Source organism: Drosophila melanogaster, chromosome X (genome assembly GCF_000001215.4).
Source record: "Drosophila melanogaster chromosome X".
Lineage (NCBI taxonomy): Eukaryota > Metazoa > Arthropoda > Insecta > Diptera > Drosophilidae > Drosophila > Drosophila melanogaster.
The window spans coordinates 18,052,764-18,078,477 of record NC_004354.4 but is presented as its reverse complement, the minus strand read 5'-3'; the positions used below and the strand labels follow the sequence as shown (position 1 = coordinate 18,078,477).

General features: G+C 46.6%; 2 protein-coding genes across 6 annotated transcripts in view; one reads left to right on the top strand and one right to left on the bottom strand.

The window, feature by feature from the left end:
* Positions 1 to 5: 5 nt before the first annotated feature.
* Dhc16F (Dynein heavy chain at 16F) lies at positions 6 to 13,995 on the bottom strand. The gene is made up of 27 exons (NM_078670.3): positions 13,109 to 13,995; positions 12,782 to 13,046; positions 12,580 to 12,724; positions 12,167 to 12,517; positions 12,012 to 12,107; positions 11,822 to 11,952; positions 11,192 to 11,766; positions 10,723 to 11,133; positions 10,263 to 10,653; positions 9,928 to 10,204; positions 9,259 to 9,873; positions 8,750 to 9,202; positions 7,864 to 8,687; positions 7,201 to 7,795; positions 6,992 to 7,141; positions 5,692 to 6,931; positions 5,448 to 5,627; positions 5,125 to 5,391; positions 4,886 to 5,071; positions 4,473 to 4,822; positions 4,275 to 4,416; positions 3,214 to 4,217; positions 2,974 to 3,154; positions 2,171 to 2,922; positions 1,042 to 2,110; positions 502 to 972; positions 6 to 439 (listed from the first exon to the last, which is right to left on the bottom strand). Exons 1-27 carry the CDS (start codon positions 13,874 to 13,876, stop codon positions 83 to 85), a joined length of 12,246 nt encoding a protein of 4,081 aa, NP_523394.1. The 5' UTR covers positions 13,877 to 13,995; the 3' UTR covers positions 6 to 82.
* Positions 13,996 to 15,230: 1,235 nt separating this feature from the next.
* Sh (Shaker) overlaps positions 15,231 to 25,714 on the top strand; it is a 138,941-nt gene continuing 128,457 nt past the window's right edge. For 3 of the 5 annotated variants that reach the window (NM_167594.4, NM_001201739.2, NM_001272735.3), the window contains exons 1-2: positions 15,231 to 15,651; positions 17,930 to 18,743. The gene's annotated coding sequence lies outside the window, so the exon portion shown is untranslated. The remainder of the gene's footprint in view (positions 15,652 to 17,929; positions 18,744 to 25,714) is intronic. The other 2 variants (NM_206775.5, NM_001258798.2) reach the window with 1 other exon arrangement.

Here is a 25,714-nt window from a genome sequence, read left to right as displayed (position 1 = left end):
GAATTAACATGAAACGAAATAAAGACGGCTTTAAGTATGCAGCATAAAAAGTAAAACAATAAGTTCCAATTTGTATCTAGACCTAGCAAATATTTTCGAGCACAGCGGAAACCAGAGCTGTACCCCGCATAATCCAAAATTCCGGATCGTTGTGGCTCCGCAAAAGGACGGCCAAGATGAAGTTCGTCGAATGGCCCGTGGTGGAGAGGACACCGGATCTCTGCTGGGTCTTGTACAGCGGCGCCTCATATCGCACCGTCGGAGAAATCTCCAGGCACGGCTTGAACCTCACCACCGGCATTCGGGAGAAGAGCTCGCCAAAGTTGGCATCGCACAGGCCGCCTTTGCTCAAATCCCAGCGAGCTGCTTCGATGAAGATTCCGTGCACATTGATGATGGCATCGGTGCATTCCGGCAGGTTGCCATATAGCTTTTGGTCCTACGGTGGAAAAGTCGGTGTAGAAAATACAAATCGAATCTGCTCTGGAGATATGTACATACACTCATGTTGTTGGTGTGCATCTCAAAGAAGTCCTGCTGCACCAGTTCCCGTTCGAACACATCGAAGTCGATCTTCAGCGAATCAATGGGTAGGACACGGCGACGGGCGTACGTTTGCAGGACGCCGGTGAGAAAGGATTGCGGGAAGAAGAAGCCACTGATCCAGTAGGAGCGAGGTGCTCCATTCTCCGCCCACTGTTGGATGAAATCGATGCGCCGCTGGAAATCGGATATATAGCTGGGCAGCGGCTTGATCGAGAGGAAGCTCCGTTTGGCCCAGGACGCGGGCACCTGGTTGGATAGCAGCGCCTTGAACACGTTCTCCAGCTCCTCGGACATTACCACCAGGCCCTTGATGGCCTTGGACAAATTGACCAAACTGTCGTGAATGATGCCCAATGCGATGTTGAATCGATCGATCTCTTGGACCAGCACAATGGTCAGCGATGGCACTTGACCCTTGGCGTCAAGCTGGAAAAAATGGGGGAGATGGGGATATCAAGATTGGAGCACCGTTTCGCAAACTACCATGCGACCTACCACAGAGAGCGTGTCGTGGATGGGTTCCCTCTTAATCTTGGTGGCCAGCGCTTTCTGGATGCGTGCGATTGTCTGCTGGGCGATTTCATTCTCCATAGCCTGGCCCTCGTCGGCGGCGGATCTCGGCTGGCCCAGGAGCAGGGTGTTGATGAAGAAGGCCGTCTCCTTGGTCTGGAACACGATGTTGGCATTCTGGTTCATGCCGAAGATCTCGGGATCTTCGAGGACCGGAAAGCCCTGCACATAGGCTGAGTATTCGGTGAGCGTTTTTTTGCGCGGATCCCGATAGTAGCTATCACCACGACAGTACTTGTAGTCGGGCTGGATGATTCGCTTCGAGGAAAAGATGGTCAGAATGGTGCGCAGACACCGCAGATCCCAGTAGTCAGTCACCCGGCCGCCCCACGTGATGTCACCGTTGATATAGAGTATGGCCTCCCAGGGTATTTCATCCAGAACCTCCCGATCGATGAAGAAGTCGAGGGTCTTAAGGCCGCATTCCCGATCGCTTTCGCTGAACTCGTAGGTGATGTTCCATCCAAGGGGTCCGAATTTCCTGCGCTCCAGCAAAACCGCATGGAACATGCACAGACCAAAGACAATGGCCCGCCAATTGCCATTCTGGATGTGCTGCTCGAAGAAGTCCTGCTTTAGATCCGTTAGTGCACCAAACACATTCGCCTTAATGCCCTTCGGCGGTTCATTGGTGATCTTCACCGAATTCTGGAGTACACTGATCGGGAACGTTTGTATGGGCATGGAGGAGAGATAGAGCCGGAAATCGACATGCGCCTTGGTGATGCCCAGCGTCAGGTTTCGCACAATCGTCTCCAGCGTCTGCATAAACGAGGTGGCCAAATGGCAATTCTGCAGGAACACCCAGTGACCCAGTCGCAAGCTCTTTTCGATCAGGTTCTCCGCCAGTGGTCCCTGGCCCTGACCCAGCGAAATGGAGTAGTACTTGTCGGTGAACTGCATCTGGGTGGTGAACTTAAGGAAGCCAGACATTGGATCCGATCCCGTGGACAGCACAAAGATCAACGGCGTCACAGCTGAGGTGTCCAAATAGCTGAAAGAGGGGTTGGCAAGAATTACAAAACTTTCCATAGCTGGGAGCAGGAGTTCTTACACAGAGCTCAACTGGGTACCACCTGATGCCTCGGTGAAGTACTTGCCCACAGTGGACTGCAGATAGCAGACGACGTTGAGCAGGAATCTCGGTTTTCGGAAAGCGGAGATGAACATCAGCTTGTGGAAAACCCTCAGTCGTTTGTTCCACTTATCCGTTGGTGGCTGATTCGTCTGGGCGAAGTCAAAGACCTCCTTGTTCTCCTGCATCTGGATGAAGAAGGGCTTGTCCAGTTCGTCGGTAAGTCCGCTGAAGAAGCTACTGAAGTTATCCTCCAAAAAGATGCACGAATCCCATTCGATCTGGCTCATCTTGATCTTAGCCGGCTGAATCTTCGTCCGAATGTTACCCACAGGGCCGCGAGAAAGGAAAAGGAACTCCTCTTCGGTAACTCGACCCTCTTGCCGCTCCACCGACAAAGCCAGCAGGAAGCTAAAGATGATCTTATGGTTTTCGAACAAGCCGCGGGATATGTTATCGAAAATTGCCCTCAGTTCGTCCGTCATCAGAGTGGAAATGCGCACCTCCACGGACTGAGGTGGATGATCCAAACGCAGTACATTGCAAAATACCTGGGTGAAGTACTTCAGGCTGTACTGGTACATGGGATCGATCTCGGCTAGGCCTGCGACCACAAAGTAGAGTATGGCTCCTCGGGAGGCCAGGATGCGGTAGCGTTCCCGCGAAGCAGTGATGACCTTCTCCGTCTCCTCGGTGTCAATCAGTCGGGCGGCAATGATCAGCGATGTTTCCTATATGGGAGTATGATGGATCACAAATTCCAATCGAGAGAAGGGACCCACCTTGGCATCGTTCAGTGTCTCCACCAGCTCTTCGTCGTCGAGAATGTTTCCTTCGGAGTTGAATAGCAACTTCAACACCTTGTCCTCCAGCGCTAGCAATTGCTGTTTGTCCGAGTTGATCTTGACCACCAGATCGTTACGCTGGATCTCCATCGCGGGCAGCTCGATGGCCACGATATCACTTAGGTTATGATGCGAGTTGTAGAAATGCAAATGCTTATAATTATATTTATTACTTACGCCAACAGTTGATCCTCCAGACCGCTCTCTGTGACCAGAAAGTTGACCAATGTCACGTTGATGCACACCTCGGGCAGGTAGTGAGGATTGGGCAACTTTGTGGTCATGTAAAGCTTAAAATTGTCATCGTAGTCAATCACCATGTCGCCCAGTTTCAAATAGGTACGACCCTCGAATCGGTACGTTTCGCGCTGAAGGATCGGCCGCAAACTGGGATCGATGGTCTCGTTGATCTCCTCGAGCAGCACCGGATATCCCTGGCGTACAGCGTTCTCCAGCACCCGCATCATGGTCGAGTCGGTCATCTTGATCACCTGCAGATTGTTGGCCCGCTCCATGTTACGGATCCAGCGATTGGCCTGCTCTTGCGGATCGATCATGAGGGCCCAACGCAGAGCTCTGGTGGCATATATGCCATTCTCAATGGATATGTTATCCTTCGGTAGGCCGTCCACATTCCATTGTCGCATCTCGTACGGATCTCCAAGCACCTTGAGCAAGTTGAACTCGGGACTGGAGGGAATCTTGTGCTCACGGCACTTGGACACCCACAGAGCACTCATATCCCGACGATATTCATGGGAGAAGGCTCCCAAATAGGCGACACAGGCGGCAGCCACCAGGACATCACCGGGCACACAGGCTAGATCTCCGGTTAGGGACTTGACCGTTTCGCGCCAGCGCACCTGCTCGTCGGAAAGGGCGGAGGTCAAGCGACCCGCCCGATTGATCCTACCGTAGGTTAGGTCCACGTTGTCCTGGATCACTTGGAACTCGCGCTGCTTCTCTTCGAGACTGTCGCGAAGTCCTTGGATCTTGGCCTCCACGGCGGCCAGCTCCTTTTGCTTCTGCCTCAGCACGGTCATCACCTCCTTGAGCTCCGCTTCGGCGGCCTCTTTTCGCTTGATCTTCGGCTCCACCACTTTGTACACCTTGGAGAACTTGTCCATGGATATTACCCACATGCTCATCGACTTGGCCACCTTGGAGACCTTCTCGAATTTCTGTGAATAGCGAGATGTTTAGTCAAAGTTCTCTGCTAGCTATGGAAGTAAACGTACAGCCGGCACGAAGTCCTTGTGGTCGATGTACTTCTTGACCTTCTTCAGAGTATCCTCCTTCATGTGCTCCTTGTCATACTCAAACAGCCGCTTGATGAAGTTTATGTCCGCCATGATGGCCTTGGCAGATGCCCAAGTGGGTCTGCAACGGACAAAATAGGTGGATAGGGGAATTTAAAAAGGGGTTAATCCACTCACTTGACACCGAGCAGAATGCAGACGGCCTCCATGCAGAACTGCACCAGAGCCGGCGGCGTGGTGAAGGACTTCAGTTCATTGATGTCCGCCTTGGTCAGACCCTTAAGTGCTTCCTCCGCCTCGCGCAGCGCTGGCATGGCAATCTCCAGATCCTTGCCGGCATCCTCGGATATCGCCTGGGCCACCGCCGCCTTCTCCTTGGCATTCATCTCGTCCTCTAACACGCTCTGCTTGACGGCATCCGCCTGCTTGGTCTCCTTGGTCAGATTGTCCACCAGGGACTTCATCATAGCGGATTTCTCATCCAACTGGGGCACCATTACCTCTAGCTCTTTTCCCATCACAGCGATCTAATGATTGAAAAAAGAACTTTGGATCTATCTTCTAAGGATGAAGGAGAATTAGTTACTTACCACTTCATTGGTCTCCAGAAGCTTGTTTAGGCCATTGGCGATTCGCTTTCTCTTGGCTATGATCTCCATGTTTTTGATCTTCAGCAGATTCTGGTACAGCTTTAACAACTCCAGATAGCTACTGGGTGTGGTATAGTAGTGCCTCTTCATTTCCTTGTAGAACTTCACTGAGGCATCCTCAACAGTCTGGAAGGGATTTCATTTGAAGCAGGCTATTCCTTCGAAGAAAGCGCACTCACCTTATGCATAAAGACGGTTGTGCTCGCCAGCGAGATGCGATCCTCCATTTTGGGTGCAATCTTTGTGAGCAACCCGAGGGCCACCGAATATAGGGCCTCCGTTGGCCAGCTGGTGAACCAATCGATCGTGGTGCAGTTGACTAGCGAGGGGAACATGCGGCATCTGCGCCGAAAGGCATCGCCCACCGGACTCATCGACATGACCACATGCAGATTGTTCCTTACCCGGTTGATGAAGAACTTGTAGATGTCATCTCGTGTGCAGGGCTAAACCAGATAAAAGATAGGGTAAATCCAAATTAATCAATTTTGGTAATACCCACATCATCTTTTCTGTTCTCATTGCATCCGTCACGGGCGTCCAAGATGATCTTCTCGAACTCATCACCCTCGAATAGATTGGGCACTTCGCCGGAATTGAGGATGTTGTTGATATCCTCGAGGAACTCTTCCTCCACGATCTGACTGTCTATCAATAGGAAGGTCACCGGTTGATTATCGATCTGTTGGAAATTTAAACGGAAGATGTAGCCAAAGAAACTTAGTCAATGTAACTTAGGCACTCACTCCAGCGATGCGGTAGAGGACTCTCAGATCTTCATGGAAAGCATTTAGGTCGTAGTTGCGTCGCATCTCGATCTGCCAGCAGTTATACTCGTTGACATGCGATGCCAGCCGGGTGAGGGATTGTTTTCCCATTCCGGCCACGCCCACCAGCAGTCCATTGCCGCGATCGCTGCGCAAAAGTCGCGCCAATCGGACCGTGTGCTCCATGGCGTCTTGGAAGAGGATTAGCTTCATTTGCTTACCCACCGCCACCGAGTTGTAGTCCGCAATGTAATCGTTGAGAACGCTTTCCAGCTTCGTATGATCCCTAATCTCATCGTAGATACGCTCATTCTTCGGCTTGCCAAAGACCATAAAGTCACCGAAGAGGATCGGTGGCTCATTGTCATTGATCACCGGCCGATTGAAGTGGTCCATGCATACTTCCTTCATCAGGGCCTTGAAAATGTTCTTGTCCTCTATGTTAATCAATCTGTCGTGAAACACACGAGTGGTCTCGTGGTAGAACAGTCGGAGTATCTGGTTCTCCTGGTTGTAGTGCAGATTGCTCGCCTGGAGGATACCCTGTATACACTTGGATAGATCGCGCAGATTGAAGATATAATGCGATTTATCCGGTGTGGGCAACATTACAGTAGCCACTCGCATATAGACATCCACACAGGCATTCACCATGGGCTCGGAGAGAGCTCTTACTGCGGAGGAGAACGTTTGCAGGAAACCCCGCAGGATGCCATTGAAGATCTGGGTTAGGGTCTCCTCGTTCGGTTTCGGCAACGAGAACAAGGCAAAGTGACGGACAAAGCGCGGAGTGAGCGGATTTCGACCTCCTCCAGGCGGAGCACAGGCGCAGCCCAGGACCACGTCCAAAATCTCCTTCCAGTACAGTTTCTCCCGATCGTAGAAGCCCTTAAAGTCAAGGAATTGACGCAGCAACTCAATGGCCGGCGAGGCTCCGTAGGTATCCAGCTTGGGCATATTTACGTCGTCAATGAAAACGATTACGGTCTTGCCCACCGGAGCACCCAGCTGGGTCTTCTTGCGCTTCTCCAGCGGACCCTCGATCATCTCCTGGGTGCGATTGCTGCTCGTCTGGGCGGAGAAGTTCAAGATCACTGGGATGACATTGCCCTGCGACAGCCGTTTCATGCAACTGATGGCCAGGACTGTTTTGCCCACGCCCGTATCTCCAGTCACCATCACGGGCATACCCCGTTTGAACAGGAGATCGGACACATAGCTGGAGGGGATTGGGATTACTCATTTCCCTTCATGTATTTAGTTAGAAGACAACACTTACCCGTATTTGGTGGTGTCCACCGTTGGCACCTGCATGTCGTAGTAAGAGGTTTCCGGATCGAAGACAAACTTTGCCATGATATCTATCCAGCTGCCCCAGTCCATTTTCTCGAGGTCGATGCGATAGTTCCACAAGGTGAAGTTGGGCAGGCTGTGCGGGGAATAGGAATGTATAATTTGGTATTTGGTAACTACAGCAAACATTCTTACGTCATATTCGGATGCTGGGCAATGGCCTTGCTCCACTGCTCCTCAAAGGAGACCTTCTCGGCATCCTTGAGATTAGAGGCAATGGCCCAGAGCACCGCCCAGGCGAAGATCTTGGTCACCAGTTCCTTGCCCTGCTCTTCACTCATTGCCGACCACTTGACCGCCTCGAACTGGGCAGAGTTCAGCTCACAGCACAGTCGTACCTTGGATCCGAGCACCTGGTGGATGGTGTACACCGCCCGCTTCCGTTCGATCTTCAGAGCCTTGTCGAAGTAGCCCACAAAGAGCTGGTAGCAGAACTCGGCCAGCGGTGCGGGCAGCTTGTGCTTCATGTCCACCTCTCGCCACGTGTCGATCAGTGGAATCCAACCGAGATCGCCGGGATCCACATAGACCATGCCGCAACGGGAAACGGTGGCAGGCGAAGCCTGCAGAAGATCCTGCACCTCGAAGAGCATGTGAATCCAAGCGGTCAGCTTGATGCGCTCCGAGTTGGCCAGACACAGCATCTTGTTATCATCCAGCACCGTGTTCAAGTTCTCGATCCATACTGCATCTACAGGACCATCGCACATGATCCATTGGTGAATCTCATCTGAAGCGGAAGTTTAGGAAGATCTTTTAACATCTATATATATATATATGTCTGCAGGTGATCATTACCTTCGACTGTTGTGGCAGTTCGCACCGCCAGGCCCAGTAAGCCATCCTGCCACTCCAGCGTCTTGAGATCCACATAGCCGTACAGCTCGTTCATGGTCACCGCCTTGGGATTCATTGTCTGGATGACCACAGGCCGAAAGTTCGGGTCCTGCACTTCGTTCTCGAAGAGATGTGAGAGAGCGAATTCGAGGGCATGCAGCACCACGGATTTACCGCCACCGGTGGGACCCACCAACATGACACCCCAGCGGACGCACATCGTCTCGTACAATTGCAGACACTTTCGGATGGTGGTCGGCACCGCCTGGAGATTCTTCTGCCGCAAACCCAATCGCAAGCTAGCCTCCAGATGCGGATGCTGTGAGTCCGGCAGTTCGACGCCCGGAAACAGATCGCTAAGGATGCCACGAAACAGGACCGCATCGTCAGCCAGAAACTTGGGTATATTGGAGTCCCTTAATGCCGCAATCAGGGTGATATCCTCCCGTTGATTGGGTGAGGCTCTCTTGAGAGCTCCAGCCATCACCAGGACAGACTTCACGGCTCGCATACCGAAATCATAGTGATTCTGCTGGCTGAGCTGCTGACTGCACAGCTGGTACATCTGCACCATCTTGCGGGCCAGAATCTTAGGATCCTCGAAGCCCTCCGAGTACAGAATCACCTCCGAAATGAGTGCGTAGTCGGGCACCATCATCGAGATGGGTCGGAACAGGGCCTTCAGATTATCGGGAAGCTCAGTACGACCGGCGTAGCCGGGATTCATGGTAATGAAGACGCAGCAGGAACGATTGATCTTGATCTCCCGACCCTCGAAGATAAAGCTGTGGAATTGGAAGTACTTAGTCAATGGGGATTAACTTCTTTAGATGTGTGAATGTGTTACCGTTTCACCCTCATGGCCTTGGCCGTTCGGATGGTGATCAACTGCTGGGCAATCACGGACAGCACTTCGATGTCAATTCGGTTGAACTCGTCGAAGCAGCACCAGGCGCCACATTGGGCCAATCCCGAGAAGAAACGTCCCATCATCTTGTAGTCCAGGCCATCTGAGCAATTAAAGACGACGCACTGTTTGGCCAACGCCTTGGCCAGATCCTTTGTGGTCTCGGTCTTGCCAGTTCCGGCTGGTCCGGCCGGAGCTCCGCCCAGATCCATCTGAAAGGCGCCCATCAGACAGAGGTAGCAGCGATCCGTCAGCGGGGTGAGCACCAGGACACCGCCGGCACCCAAGTACTCATAATAGTATGGAATATTTGCGGCGGCCATGCGGGAGTAGACCGTTTCCGTCTCATCGGCCCAGTAGAATCGCAGCATCTTTAGCCAGTTGAAGTCCGATCTGATGGAATGAAACTTAGAATCTTGGCTCAACATTTCGCAGGCACAGACACTTACGCTTTGCAGACCTCCTTTTCGATGAGCATGCGCACCGAATCTTTGGCGTGCACATCGATGGTGATCAGGGCGCACAGGATCTTGCGCAGCAGCGAACTAATGTTCTTCCTGGTCAACGCAGCGAGGGCGCCCAGATCCTTCAGGCATTTGATCTCAAACTTGGCCATCTTCTCTAAAATGTTAAGGGGATTGCGCTCCTTGCCCTCGTAGATGCGATGAATGTCGGCGGCCCACTGCACTTGAGAGACGGTGAGTACCACCTGGTTTGGATGATCCTGGAACCAGTCCTCGCGCTCCTTGGCCGGATAGCACTGGTAACCGAATCGCATGTACCGCTTGCAGGACACAAACATGGCCTCCTCCACCTTGCTGAGCCATTCCTCCACGGCTCCACGAGCCTTCAGACCCTTGCCAAACTGCAGCTTTTCGCCTTCGGGTGAGAGGAAGGCAACGATGTCGTTGGTGGCCACCATCTTGCCGTCGCCGCCTTCCTTCGATCCAAATTCCAATCGGTAGATGGCATCGAAGCACTTGCGCAGATGCGGTTGCACTGCCTGGGGAATTCGAGTTTGTGCCAGGATCTCCAGCAGTTCGTCGTTGGACAGAAAGTAGAATCTACGGGGTATTCATATATATATATAATATATAAGTATGATTATGACTTCTTACCTGGGGAAGACCACCCGTTTCACCTCCAAATATGCTTCCAATCCGCGTGATATGAGATCCAGCAAACGGTTGTTCTCCACCAGCACCTTGTGCACATCCACGCTAGACATGGTGGGCAGGGCCAGAGCCACCTTCTTTGCCTGGCGGACCGTCTCCTTGAAACTCTTGTCCACCGTGAAGAACATCTTGGCCTCGTGGGGCAGCTGTCGCTGAATATCCGCCGAGGCAAAGATGGCCTCCAGGTAGATCCAAGCTCCCTGGCAGTCCATCCAGCTTTCTGTTTCGGCATTGATTGATTAAGGATACCAAATCTTAGTTCAAAATATATAACCCACCGAAGGTCTTGGCAAACTGGTCCATGGCATTGATCCACTCGTCCACCTTGCTCTTGATGGGACCCACAAACTTGGATGCGGCTATCGTGTTAATATTCACATTGGAATCATCGAGAACGGCTTGTAACTCCTCTGTGCCCGCCAGTATGAAGACGTCCTTGGCGTCATGGTGCGGTACAATGGACAGTTCCGTTTCCTTCCAGGTGGTTTCGATGCCCTTTAGCATATTCTCCAGCTGCACCTCGCCGGTGGCCTGCGAGGATATCTGCATCAGAGCCTCACCGATGGCGACATCGTCGAATGCGTGCACATCCTCGTATGTCTGGATTAGGATGTCCTTCTCTTGGAAGAACTTGCGATTCAGCAGATCTTCGATCTCCGCCCAATGACGCTAAGAAGATAGATGATTAGGGGATATTATATATGTATATATTACTATCTATCTGAATCCGCAACTTACGGCTCTCAAATTGGGATTACGCAGGTAACCGATCACTGGTAGTTTCTCCTTAAATGCCTCTGCGGATTTCTGTAGAACTGGGACTATGTTGTTTTCGGGCAGATACTTTTGGAACTGCATGCAGTTCTTGATCGTCTTGGAGTTCAGTTCAACCATATCCACCACATTTAGGGTGTTGAAATCGGAAACTATCCACTCGGCCAGCGATTCCTCCCAGTCGGACCACGTGCGATAGAGATTCTGTCGCATCCGTATGTCATAGAAGCCGCTGGCCATCTCATCGTACATGGTCAAGTCAATCTGGAACTCCTTCTGATAGCCAAGGAACTCGTCGGCTGTCTCGCGGCATTTGTTCAGGCGTTCCAGCATGGAATCCAATTTGTTGGTGACCGACAATCGGTTGGAATTGGCCTGGGGTATTTATCAAGCTTAATAAAAGTAATGTACAAATTCGTTTCGAATAACTCACATCCAGCAGCCAGGGCTGCAGGGCTTCGATGGCCACCTCATGGATATCCTCCTTGAGCGCCGCTATGTCATCCTGCATGGCATCCTCGAGTCGATTGATAAAGTCCTGCCGCTTCTCTCGGATCTCCTCCAGCGTCTCCCGCGTCCTATTCAAATAGTCTTCGGTGTCCATGTAATCCTCCTTGGAATCGTCATCGATGGGTATGCCAAAGTCCTTGATTATGAGCAACAGATCGTGCACATAGTCGATGCCATCGAATATCCCGTCCAGTTCGGTGGAGCACTTGTCCAGAAATCGAATGTGGGCCACAATCTCCAGGGTCTCGTGCGGTTCGTAGCAGATCCTGCCATGGAAATCCTGTGCCTCCTCGTACAGCCTTGTCGTCTCCTCCTCGGCCAATTTGGGCAGGTATGTGGCCAGGACGTTCTGGAGTCGGGAACAGACCGGCGTCACCGTGTCCTTGAAGTTCGTCTGGGTGAGCTTTAGTAGTCCCAGGAATACATATTCCAAGATGCCATCCAAAGCCCTCACATTGTTGCAGTATCTATCGCAGTATGCTCGCAGTATCTGAAGATCTGAAAAGAACAGGATTTATATAAAGAATCTTAAATATCATATTTTGATATATACCTCTTTCCGTATTGAGAACCGTGGGATCTGTACTATTGTCGATCTCAAAGTTTTCGCGAATTTGGTGGAACCTCTGCGTATAAAGTCGCGCCCTTTCATACGCTTTTCGTATTAGTACGAACATATTTTTGCTAGTGCGAAAAATGTATTATTATTATTCAAATTTCTTATTTTGTCAATGTTTACCTACCGGTTATACTGAAATCGTATATCGGCGCGCAGTAGATAGTGCAAATCGGGGGCACCTTCGTATAGCACCTCCTCCTGGCGTCCCATAATCGAGGGTCTAAGATTACATAATTCAGTTATTAATCCGATTTCGGATGCACAAGTTAAGCAACCTACTGAGTGTACTGCGTGAAGAAGGGATCCGTGGTGAACGGGTGGATTTCGAGGACCGTCTCCAGAATGAGTCCTGTGATGCGCTGAAATATAATCCTGATAATATCCTCCGACGGCTCGATATCAATGCGATCGGGCAGTAGACGCAACATGGCCAAAAAGAATGGACTTTGCGGCTTGTCCTGTGGTCGCTGCTTCTCGATCCGCTTGTCCACCCGATCATGTTTATTGATATCCGCCTCCGAAGGACCAACTTCGTCGTGCACCTCGAACGAAGTGGCCAAATCCTCAAAACTTTTCTTCGTGATGCGGTACAGCATTTGGTACACCATCATGTCGCAATAGGTGAGGAAACTAATGTGGAGAAGGTAAATGATTAGGAACAATTCTAGAAATGTCGAATGCGTTTTCCCCACTTGGTCAGGGTCTTGCAGAAGGCTCTCTTTCGTGCTCGGTCCATAAAGCTATGCGCTTCACGCATCTTTTTCAGCGATGGATAGTAGTTGACCTCGTCATCCGGATAGAAGCCACGTGCCTGGATGGCATCCGTGCAGGCTCGAACTATATTAACACATTAATTATGGTTAAATGTAGACTCCAGTTTGGGGTTAAACTCACATATCGTCTTGGCAATAAACTCCCGGAAGTCGGTGAAGGTCTTGTGTAGCTGCTCATAGATGCGCATGTGCGTCTCCAGGAAGTAGAATGGATGCCAGTTCTCAATGTTGGACACATTGACGAAATTCAATCGCTGTAACTGCACAATATCGCTGCGCATGCGTAGGATCGCTTTGGCCAGCTGGGGAATCACGATAAAGAGGTTGTTCTGCAGATAGTCCCGTGCCTCGTTCAGTTTCCGCCACTTGATCGTCTTTTCCCATACCTAAGGGATGGAAGAACATTAGTAAAGACTTAAACTATCCCTAACCAACTGATTAAACTCACCTTGAAACCCTTCCACAGCCGGAAGATAGAGAAGGATCGTATCTGGATGATGCTGAGGAACTGCTTGAACTCCTGCTGCCACTGGTCCAGTGGCGTGAAGAAATTCTCGGAGCAGTGCCAGAAGGTGACGCCGTGTCGGGTGACGGTATAGAAGGGTTCGTATGTGTTCAGATCCTTGTACTCCACCTCCCGCAGGCTGTACGGTGTGAAGTACTCGCTGTCGTGGGGCAGCATGTAGTCCATATAGACGAACGAATCATCCGGCATGTTGCGCATCCGGTTGATGATCAAATTCAGATCCGGAATGAGCGATGCTCCAGTGGTGATCTTTGTGGTGCTGGCACTGCGCGATTTGTTACCGGTACCCGAGCCGGCTGATTTCGAAGTGGAAAAGTTCAGACGGTGCTTGGAGGCCCTCTTTTGCTTCCCGCCGGTTTGTGCCTTCTTCCCATTGCCATCCGCCGGACCCGTGATACTGCCGTCGTTGGCATCACTGGCGCGATCCGTGAAGGCGGCGAAATCGCTGTCAAGTCGATCCATGGACATGCTACTCGGCCGGTCTTCGCCGGTTACGCGCTTAAAACCCATATCTACGGAATGATCTCCGCCTCCTGCCGACTGCCGCCTACTTCTTCCCCGTTCCCGAGCCTTCCGCGACCCATCGTCGTCCTCATCCTTCTTCCTTTCCTTCTCCTTCTCCTTGCCCTTGATCTTGATTTTGCTCCTATCCTTGCCCTTGGAGATCAGGTGGCGGTTCATTCCGGACATCGGGCTATAGAGAATCCGGCTATATGTGGCTAGGTTTTGATCGGCTTCACACCGACTGACAGCTGTTGGTTGCTCCGGATTGTTATTCCGTCGCCATGTCTACTGTTGTCAGACATCCGGAATAGGGGGTGGAAGTTTGTTTGCTAACATAACTCCAAATGCTCTGTAATATTTATGCTTATTTAGTGACATCTTGATGGGTGCTTAATTTTTTTTAAGGATCCTAAGGTATTAAGAATTTTCATGAATCTGTATATTAATGTATTGATATTTAGATATAGATTTAGTTTTAAATTATTCTTATTTACAGTTTTATTAGTAAAGTTTAGACACCCCACTTTTTAAAATCACCGTTTCAAGGACTTTCACCCAAAAGCTTTATTCCAAGTTGTTGGTAGGAAGCTTTTAAAAAAGCTTTAGTAAATATAAAGGATCCAATTCCAGTTGACGTTACATTATTTAAAAATTAAACTCTTATATTTTTGAAATTAAAGAAATTTGTAAAACCTGTACAAAAATTGTTCGAAAACATTTAAAGTATGTTGTAACTTTTTATTTTTGCTTGACTTGAATTAGAGTTAGTTTATAAAATGTATAAAAATATAATTTATGTTCAAAAATATAGTTGCTAATGAGATTTGGTGTATTTAGCTTACAATTAGACTTTTTTGATACAATACTTTGTCTAATAGTTTAAATTTATTAACTTCAATGATTTTTTTAGCATTAAATTATATTTCCACATTGACTCTCTGTGATTTACTTTGGCCATTATCCTTTTAACGGCTGAGGACGCGGCTGAGCTTTCTGGAAGAGCTTCGGACACATAGAAAAGTGGAAACTCGAAAATCTGCTGCATTCCGCTGCGGTGGTTGCGTCGCTCCAAACTGGCCTGGCCCACTTTCCACCCGCGAGTCGACGGCTTCTGCAGAGGATGCCACATGCCACATGCCACTTTCCACGCCGCGCCGCGACCGGCAAAAAAAAAGGGAAAGGCGAAGAGCATGTGGCGGGGGGGTGTGGCGGCGATTGTTGCGCCTGCCTGCCGCCTGACCTTCAAAGCTCGCTGGCGCAAGCTTTTTCGACATCGAATCCGAAATCATTCGGCGCGAAAGGAACGGCAAGGTGAAAGCATCTCTCTTTGCCGCCAACGCCGACGCCGACTGCGACGTCGCGGTCGCCGTTGGCGGCTGCAGTCGGTTTTTTGGTTTTTGGGCTTCGGTTCGGAAAAAAGCGCCATCGGATTTTCGGACCCGAATCGGCATCGGAATCGGAATCGGTTGGCATTATTCGGGCGTTGCGATTCTGGGTTCCGCAGACTAGAGTCTCCAGCGCCTAGTCGTTGGGTATACGGCGCGATGTACAGAGCCGCGACACGCGACACGCAACCAACAGTAGCAGCAGCAGCAGCAGCAAAAGTTGTGGCAGCAGCACTTGCAACACTTGCAACAGCAGCAGCAGCAACAGCAGCCGGAAGACCAAACGACCATTGAGCCGCCCTTTTAAGCCGTGTTAGTAGACCGCGGTCGTCGTGGCGAACGAAAACCGTCGCCAATCGAATAAAATTGCAAAATTCAAGCAATGCGAAATTACCGCTAAAATCGTCGCAGCCTCCTACGAATTCTTCTACCTTTTTTTTTTTGTACATTTTTTTCCAGTGCTCGCGACGCGAACCAATTTGAAACCTAACAAAATCTGAAAATAATAATATACCCCCTTTCTAACTTCGACAACAAGCAAAAAGTCCTTCGGCGGAGCAACTTGCCTACTTTGAGGTAGGTGTTTTATGTGTGCCTCGATCATAATGTTTGCCATTCACCCAGCTTTTATTAATATTTAAAGAACCATCAAATTGTTGTGACGTAAATACTAAGTCGAAAAATCACTGATTTTTTTAGTACTATTTTGTTTCGCATCGTTTTTTTTTTTGGTTTTTGGTTTTTTTTTTGTATATATTTTGCGCGTCGCGACGCATCGTTAAAAGCGTTTTTCATATTCATAACATTGCAGGTCGCTGGTGTAATACATAATTTTATATTAACGCCTGATATTTTTCGTATAATTTTGTTCTTTAATGGTTCTCACATGTGTGTGCAATGTTTCTGGCGATCCATTGAAAGTGGGAATATTTTCCCTTTTTGCGCACTGCCATTGGAAATGTCCTTGAACATTTTCCGCCTGCACATGTGTGCGTTTGGGCCGAGCATCAGTCAAGTGGGCCTGGTTTTTTCCTTGGTAACCCCAGCCCACTCAAATGTTAAATGAAATCCTGCAAAAATTAAGACAACAAGATGCAAAAAAGCCAAGTTCGGCCAATTCAGACGGCGAAAAAAGAAGCCATGAAGCAAAGTTCAAACTTTCAGACCATCCCCCGAATCTTTGGCCTTAAATGCAACTTGGGTGGGCGGATGCAGTGCCGCCCCAAGTCCTCCCAAAGATTCAACACCCCCTCGATGCACTGATAAAATTCGGCAATATCTTTGGTGGAGTCCATTATAAACTGATGATAATTGCACATATCCTAAGCTATATTCATTGAATGGGCGTCAATTGCAAAAATTCCTTAATATTTTCTTCATCAACTGCGCACATGCAGAAGTTTATTCAAATTAGTAACTAGTTAAAGAAATTCGTTTGTAATAAAAAGGATTTATTTATTTGATTTAAGGCTATGATCTAGAACAAAATAATTGAAAAACTTTCTAGGCCATAACTCGTTTTTTCTTTTGGAGTTGTAAAAGTGCCCAGCAAATATCCATTTATTTCTCGCTCTGTATTAGGGCAGCTCAGTGCCATTAGCGAAGCGAAACGAACTGAAATGAAATGAAATAAAACTACAAAAGACAAAGTCAAGTCGCGGAGCGTTTTTGGCCTGCGGGCTGCTGGAGCACAGGAATTCACTTAAATTGCGAAGAATGCGAATTTGGTTAAAGACCCAGCGAAAGAGAGGGTCGGAGTAGCCGGAGCAAGAGAGACAGAAGAGTGTTCTAAGTTGCCGTTAACCCACCCCCTCCCCCTCCCCCTCCACCCACCACACCACTCATTTTAAATGTGCAAAAAATAATGTTGCACGCCCCGTCAGCACTGATGCTTCGAAAAAGCCATGGGAGGCGGCATTAAAAAAAAGGGGGCCAAAAGGAACGGGCGATGTGGTGGAAATTCAGGTGCGAGGAAATCGTGGGAGGAAAGGGGTGGAAAAACGAGGTGGGAGGTTGGTGCTGACAGCATCTCAGGCCCTCGAGGGAACAAGGCGAATTCTTTATCAAAATGTATGACAAGTTTAAAAAGCCTTGCGGAGAACATCAACAAAATGAAGGTGGACGGGCTGGAAAAGGATGAGGGGGTTCAGGAAACGCTGGTTCGTAAGCCAATATGCGAAAGGATGAAAGATAAAGTCATATTACGCCAGGGTACTTGCCGTTTTAGGCTTTAAGCCAAATAAATCAGGTCGCAAAAGTTGGCTCAAATTGGGCCAAGGGGTCATATATCATCATGAATACCAAAAACTTTGCAAGATTGCAAAAATTCCAACAGTTTCCTTTGATCCTGTGGTAGCTCAGCTTCATTTTTGCCCATTTAAGGTACAATTTTAGGTACAATTGATAATACATCTTTTATACATTTTGAGTTGAAAATATATTGATGACATTTTTCGAAATGGAATTTGCACCTGGATTTATCCCATGTATCATTTGATTGATGCATTAAGTTAGCAACCTCATTAGGGCAACTGCACTCGATCGATAGCCCACTTTAAAGTCCTGAAACGCACTGTACCCAGCAGAAAAGAGGAGGCCAGCGAACTAGGTTTATTTGGCCAACCCCAATCCCATCGGCAGTTTGTGCAAACACTTCGTCCATCACCCACGCACACGCATACTAACATGCACACATGAGCACTCACACAACCATACCATACAACATACACATGCACTCGCACACACAAAACTTTCATGCACACACGCACTACGACCATAATTTGTTGCAAATTTATTGAAAAGCCATAAAAGAATTTCCGTTTCCTTTTGCCATTCGCATTTACCACGATTGCAGGCGGAAGGAGCGACACGAATCACACCCCTAATACACCGCCAAATGAGCTGGAAATGTCCAAGTGGCCGGCGGCGATGGTGGATGGGCCATCAAGGAAGCAGCAACAGCAGCGTCGGCAAATAAGCCAAATTAGCGGGATCCCGGCCAGAAGCGGGCACATCTCAATCACATCCGAGGAACAATGCCCTGAAAGAAATCCATTCAAATCGCCCAAGTAATCGGCAAATAATCGCGTATTCGCTTCGTTTCGTTACGTTACGTTTCCTTCGGTTTGGGTTTCGGTTTCGGTTCCGCGAGTGCTACCACTTCCGTTTCCGCCTGCGTGTCGTTGTGTGTGTGTCTACATCTCCATCTAATCTGTATCTGAATCTGAATCTGAATCTGTAATTGTATCTGTGTGTGAGCTGTTGGCCAGATACGTATATCAATCTTGATTTTTTGTTGTTTTTTTTTCTACCCCGCCTTCCCACTTGCAAAGATCGTTAAAGAGTTGGGAAACTAAACTAAATCGAATCGCAGAGCATGCGAGTCGTCAAGTCGGATAAATGAGTATTGAGTGTTGCGGTCGAGGATTCCATGGTTCTGGCCATCAGCATCGCTGGCCTACACTGTGCATCGTGAGTGGGACTCGAATCGCAGGCGTTTTCGCTCCTCCCGCCCTCTGTCCTTCGCTATCAGCATTATCAAGGCCAACTACGGATATTAATAGTTCTAATCGCAAATAATTACCAATAGCAATCTACGATTCAAGTAATAATACAATACATATTCAAAACATAACTATCAGCGCAGCCAGCACACGGGAAGCAATAAGGTGAGTTCTTTTACAAGGCTTAAGTGTATTTGCAGCATCAATCCCTTAAGATTCCATTTGTTTTAAAAAGTATTTAAATTTCTAAGATCTCAGACGAGTGATTTAAAAAGAGGAAAATATATGCCTGAATTAATTTGCGAATACCGCGCCTTTTGGCATCCATCTACTGTGACACATAATTGCGAAAAAATATTCAATTTGCTTGCATTTTATGGGTCCAAAAGCGAATCATTGCCAATAATCAACAGGGAGAAAAGCTTGGCTTGGCTAGAGGCCAACCTGCCGCCAGTTGGATAGTTGGATAGATGGAGGTGGAGCAGCGGATGTCCCCCAGCCACCAAGGCACCCCCATTCCTACGTTTCATGCCAAGCATGCTGAATGCCGAATGGAAGCAACAGCCTCCGCTGGCTCGTAAATGTGAATGATGCTCCTGATGACCGGGTAGGGATTCCGACAGAGAACTACGGACTATAGACTATGGACTATGGACTACGGACTGTTCCTTCCAGAGACCGTTGGCCAGCTAAAGTGCTCATAAACATTTTGTGTCCAGTTTAGCCACTGCCCCCGGGATGCCCTTTTCCACAAATAAATAAAAGGGGACAACATCTTGCATGTGGCGCTACACTGGGAATAATATAATATATAAACACATATGTACATGTGATGTTATACATATGTATGTGTATGACCATACTTGTGATGAAAAATTCTTTTGAGGCATTCGTACTAAATACTGCAAGTGGCATTTGAGTTTGGACCCTGAATCCTTTTCATCCTATTATCGAAACATTTATTCTTTTAGTGTAGTCCCAGCTTACAGTTTATGGCCTTTTCTTTGTGTGCAAATATTTCAGGGTGCTCTATTTTTTCCTTCATTCCGCGAAGAAACCAAAAATTGCAACAGAGGCTTTGGAAATGTTTGCAGGCTTTACCGCCCCCAAAAAAAAAAAATGAAACCTAACTAAAATAAGCCCAAAATAAACGCACACAAAAGAGAAGCAGAAAAATATGCGTACGTTCCCGAACATCCAAGGTCGTCCTAGCCATCCTGCCCATCCTGGCACTCCTCCGGTCACCGCCTCCTTTGCGCACTTCCTTCATATTATTATTCGCTGTTGCTTTGCGCGTGCCATACGTTTTGCGAAATTGCTGTATTTAATTTGGCCAGCTTCTTGTGGCCATCTCGCCCTCTCGCTCGCACGCCCTCTAAACAACGCGGCCAGGACGAAAAGGACCAGCAAAGCGACTCCCGTTTGCGCAATTTTACGACTCACCAGAGGCATGCAGCTCCTCTTTTTCATCCGCCCCACTCCCATTCCTCTCATCTGCTCTTCTTCACTCGCTTATTGTGAGTACACTGAGAATACTTTTTTGGTTTTTTAGGCATGAAGCTTAAGAGATATTCTTCCTGTCATCATAATATAATAATAATATAATAATAATATTATATCATTAAAATGTAACAGGAAGTTTAGCAGAATTATTTTATTTAATGTTCCTTAAAAGTTTAGAGCCGTCTAGATATTTCGAATGCTTTAGTTCATGTTTTAGATTTATTACTTAATTTTTTTTGAGTGTATCTCCTCCAAACTCTTGTTGCTGTTTGTTTTTCCATTTTTTGGTTGTTTTTCGTTCCCACTTCGCTCTCCGAACAGCTCCACATAATTTAAGCCGCCGACTGTTTTTTTTTCGTTGGTTTGTTTTTTCCTTTATATTATTTTTATACGCTCTGCTCCAATTCGAATAGAAATTTTGCAGCTGCTGTCCGGAGTTGCTTTTCCAGCCGCATAACGGTATTGGCCTTAGTCGTTTTGCAACTCTGGTTCTGCATCTATCGATTGCAAGTCCAGCGAATCAGAGGTCATGTATTTGAATGACTCAAACTTTGATCTTTATAAAGAAACGGCGAAAATTCGTATAAATATTTGAGTACTTTACAGTTTTGAGAAGCCATTTTTATAAGTTCAGCACCGTTGGGCAAAGCTATGCCGCGACTGGTCACACTCTTTTGCTGCACAAGGGCCGCTGGTAACACTGCGATTAGCGGTAAAGTGCAATTTCTGCCGCTATTGTTTGGTGCACAACTTGGCGTGTCGAATGAAACAGATTTGCCTGTTGCTGCGTCATTTGTTGTTGCCGTTTCGACTGCTTTTGGCTTTTCGTTTTCGTTTTTCCAAAAATAAAGTGCGTTTTGGGAGCAGTGCGACAAACGACAACATATCCACGACTGCCCGCCAAGACTTCTAAATTTATGTAAGTTTTATTTTCGTTTTATGGCCGTCGTGTTGTTGCTGCTGTTGTTGCTGTTGCATTTCGCATGTGCCGCTTGGTTGCGTATTTTTTTCTATTTTCTATTTTCCATTTTTTTTTCTTTCTATTTTTATCTCGACACACACTCACATACACATACTCACGTGTGCGCCTTTGCTATTTTGCATATTGGCTGCGCTTTTATTTTTATTTCGTATTTTCTGTCTCATTCCCCTTCAATCAATGAGATCGCCCGGAAAATTGGGTCGTAGGGATATTGTGGCCCAATATTTGGGTTTATGCGACCGCACACAGACATGTTCGAACAAAAAGCCAGAGCAGCGTGGCTTCATTAAAATTGCTCATTTCCCTTTTATTTTGGCCAACAAAATGCCAGCATTTCAAATTTTCGGATGGAGTTTTGGGGTGGTTGGCAGTAGTGGGACTGGTCAATTTATTGTGCGGTTTTTAAACTGTGGCAGCGTTGCATATTTAACGTCCCAGCTGCGTTCCTATTTTATGTGCTCTCGTGTGCATTTCCCAGTGAAGTTGCATATGGAAAGCGCCGTGAACGAAATTGGGGAAAATCAAATTAAGGCACGTGCATGGCTGAGAAATGGATGGAAAGCGGTTGAACATAACTCCGTTAAGTTTAATTTGTTTGTGTGGTCGGTAGAGATGATAAAAAGTAACCAATACATGTTTTCAATCAATTTATATGACTAGATCGCCGTTTGATTAAGCGTGCAACTTCTGCTTACATTATTTAATTAACTAATGGCCTGAAGACTGAAAGTTAAGGGCTCTTAAGAATGATATCTGCTATGAGTATGTAGCTTTGAAATCCCATTAAAATCGTATATTCAATTTTTAAAATTTCACTTTAACAAGATAAAGCCTCCAATGCTTTGAAATTCAAGGGTAACCAAAATATAGTTAAGGTTGAATAGCCCTGGGAAAATGCGTCTATTAATGCCTCCCTCTCGCTCGCTCTCTCTCTCTCTCTCTCTCTCTTTCTCCTCTGTCGCCCTAACAAATTGGCAATACGAAATGAAATCAATTGGAAATGGGCCTCGAAGCGATCAAAAGTGGACGCTTCTGTTTCTAGCATGTGTTTTATGGGCCCACGCATAGACGCACACAAACGCACATGGGATATAGACGGTGGGACAGACATGCGATAAATCGCCGCTGATATTTATATTTATAGAGGAGTTTAGTTCAACGACACACCCAGCGAATCAAGAACAATAAAAAGCGGCGCGAAAGCAAAGAGCACAAGCAGAAGCACAAGTAAAATACAAAATCAAAACTAAAACTGAAACAAAACACGAAGCGAAGCCAAATGAATCGAAATAAACCGGGCTAAGCTACAGATGACCTTGCGATACCCTTCCATGCTGGCCGAGATCTTTGGCCATTGGAATCGATTAATTTATGGACAAGCTTGTGGCCCACTTCCCCTGATAACGCATGTACTTCTGGCAAAGGGAACAAATAGCGAAGGACAGCGCAGAGATATCTATGTACCAAGGCTATGCGGGGATGCACAGAGAGAAATATTTTGTTAATAATTAAATTTTTATATGGGCTTATTTTTTTTAACAACAAAAGCAAAACGATTGTTCTTGCCTCTTAAATTGCGTATACGTAATATGTGTTGTTTTTAGGCATTATACACTTTTATTGACATGTTGGAGTTATATGTATATACATTTTATCAATAATTAGCATAAAGTTATTGCATAAAGTTACCGGCACGAATTCGATTGGCCAAGCAGCCAACATTGCGTATACGTAATATTTTGCGTTTTACAAAAGATGAATCGTAAGAAGAAAATTAGTTTCATTCCAGCTTTCGAATTAGATTATTTCCTGTCAAACATATACATTTTTTCTCCACAGTGTGCTAGCTGCTTGGGCCTCGTCATCATCAGACAATTTTCAAGACATTTTATAGTACGCGCGTGTCCATCGATAAGCAGACGCCCCACCAGCCCATTTTTGCTCCTCCGATTCTCCAACTTTTGTGTCCTATGGCTTTGAAAATGTCGTAAAACGTCAGTGTAAGAAGCGCTGTCGCATCGTAAATCGTTAGCAAATTGAAAATCAACGAAAATAATCTCCAACTTTCGGCAATCCTTTGATTGCAGCTGTCCTTTGCCAAAAGCCATAAGCTATTCCAACCTCCATTTCCGTTTCAAAGTGATGCAAAGTAATCAAATCAACAGAACAGAAGCACTAGATTAAAAGTATTACTCTTTAATGCCCGAATTAAGTAAACAATTCTTTCGAATATATATACCGGAATAAATTATATTGTATTATTTATCATTTATTAATTAATTATTCAATTTGTATCTTTAAGTTAATGAATTTATATTTAAATGTAATATGTCCTTATATATCCTTTTTCCCCAATTTCGCCTTTATCATTTTAATTTGGGCTCCAATTGCAAAGTTTATTTTTAGTGATAAAGCGATGAAAAGGTTAGCAGTAGATTTTCCGAAGCAAAAGGCCCATGGGCTTTTACGGTTTTTCAGTTTTTCACGCACAATCGATAAATCCGTCGTTCAGCGATGTCAACAGGTGGAAAAGCTGGGAAATGGAGGGAGTTTAACGGGGAGAAAGTGCTAAAAAACGCAACTAAGTAATAAAGCGAATAAAATTGCAGCTAATCAAAAGCAGCACGAATATTGTGAAACAGTGCGGCAGGTGAGTGAACATTTTTTGGGCGGCCAGTGGGTGGGCTTTCAGCTTACAGCTTTCAGTTTCCAGTTTTCAGTTTCGGTTAGGTTGCAACAATAACCAATCAAAAACTGGGTGACGACGGGGGAGTAGTGTGAATGCTTCTGGCTTAGGTTTAGGTCTAGTTTTACGGATTGTAAACTTGGTCCTTGCGCACGCAGACACACACACACACACACACGCACAGACATGCACACATACATATGCACAAATGCATGTGCAACATGGCAGCAGCTGCAAACATTCAGCAGTTTGTTGCTGCGTTGCTGCTGCTGCCGCTAGAATTCATTTTAAATTGAGAAAAATCGCAGCTACACTGGCACGAAATCACGAAAAGTTTTAATTATTTTCTAACAGGCGAACACACACACACACACACGCAGTTGGGGTACAGCAAAAAAAAAAAAAACAAAAAAAGCTGGAAAAAAAACACAGGGAAAGCCAGCAAGCGGTAGAGGAGAAAAGTTGCTCGAGGCATTTCAGTTTTGCACAACAGTTTGTTTTTACACATTTTAGCAACAATTTTGCCAAAAGTAAGCAAACTGCTTTTTCCCATAATTGGTAATTGGAATTCATATGAATTTGCTGAGAGCAGTTTGCGAGTTGCAATAAATGGTGATTATTAAAAGCGGTTGCTTTAAATTAATATATTTCATCATTCTAAGGGCATTTTGCTGTTTGCGTTTCCCACACTCTTTTTGTATATATTTTTAGTTTTTAATCCTTATTGCATTATGTATTGCTAGCATTTATTGTTCAAGTTAAACATTATTATGAAAAAATAGAAAAATGATACCAAATACCATCTCGCTTCAAAAAATTGATTTTAAGTACCTGAAGATTGTATGAAATACAATCGGGTGGGATGAGTATATATGTATATATGTATATATGTTTGTATGTACTTGACCTGGAAACGTTATGCCCGCAATGGGAGAGCTGATGGGTAGCTGTGGAATTTCGGCACGTCTTGAACGCAGAGGAGATCCAAGAATGGTCCTGCAAAATCGTGTCCTACGCTCTGCGTGTGTGTGGGTGAATGGGAGAGGGAAATTAAATACGTTAAATAACCTATATACATGCACGTGGCCACACATACACACACCGACACTCACGCTCATACACACACTCACACATTCCCACGGCAATTTGTGGTCATTTCCTCTTTCATCAGCTGGGACAATAATTCCTCGTTCTCGTCCTCCCCCCCCCCCTCTTTCTCGCTCTCCCTATGTCTTTTTCTCTTCTGCTGGTCTTCTTTTGGGCTGTTTTTCTTGGTTCGCTTTGTTTACCGTTAGCTCTCTGCAATTGCGGTACGTGCAGATGACCGACTTATCTGCGTGTGTGTGAGCGAGAGGGCCGATGGCACGGACAGAGAGAGAATAGCAGATATAGGGGCAGCCTTGCATAAATATTTTGTAGCTCGCTTTTCGACAAATATTTTTCCGACAAAGAAACTGGGGGGAAAGAAAAAATAAAAAAAGAGGGAAGTCTGAAATTCGACCATACTCTTAAATTAAGTCTGGTAGCGAAATGGAGAGCCCCATGAAATATTGATGCCGTGCACAAGTGCTTAGATATAGTCGATAGAGTCGCCCAAAACTCCAGAGAGCCTCTGTCACGTTCGAATTCAATTGGAAACTAGTTTAAAATGCTCGCAAAACTTTTCAGAGCAAATGTTCGAACCTAATTTTTGGCAAGCAGCCTTTTCAGTGATATGTGAAAAGAGCAGTCCATGTGGCGCTTCGAAAACCCTGAAATATTTGATAGTTTCCAATATGATATGCGTTTTTCAATAATGACTGCCTAGCTTTTTGTAGTCCATAATGGAATATGTATTTAAAGCACAGATTTGCGAATGAATATTATGAAACAACAATGAAATAATCAACAGTTTTAGGTAATTAATAACAATGGTGCTCGTTTTGAACCAAATATCAACAATTCAGGCATAAATCAACTTAAATA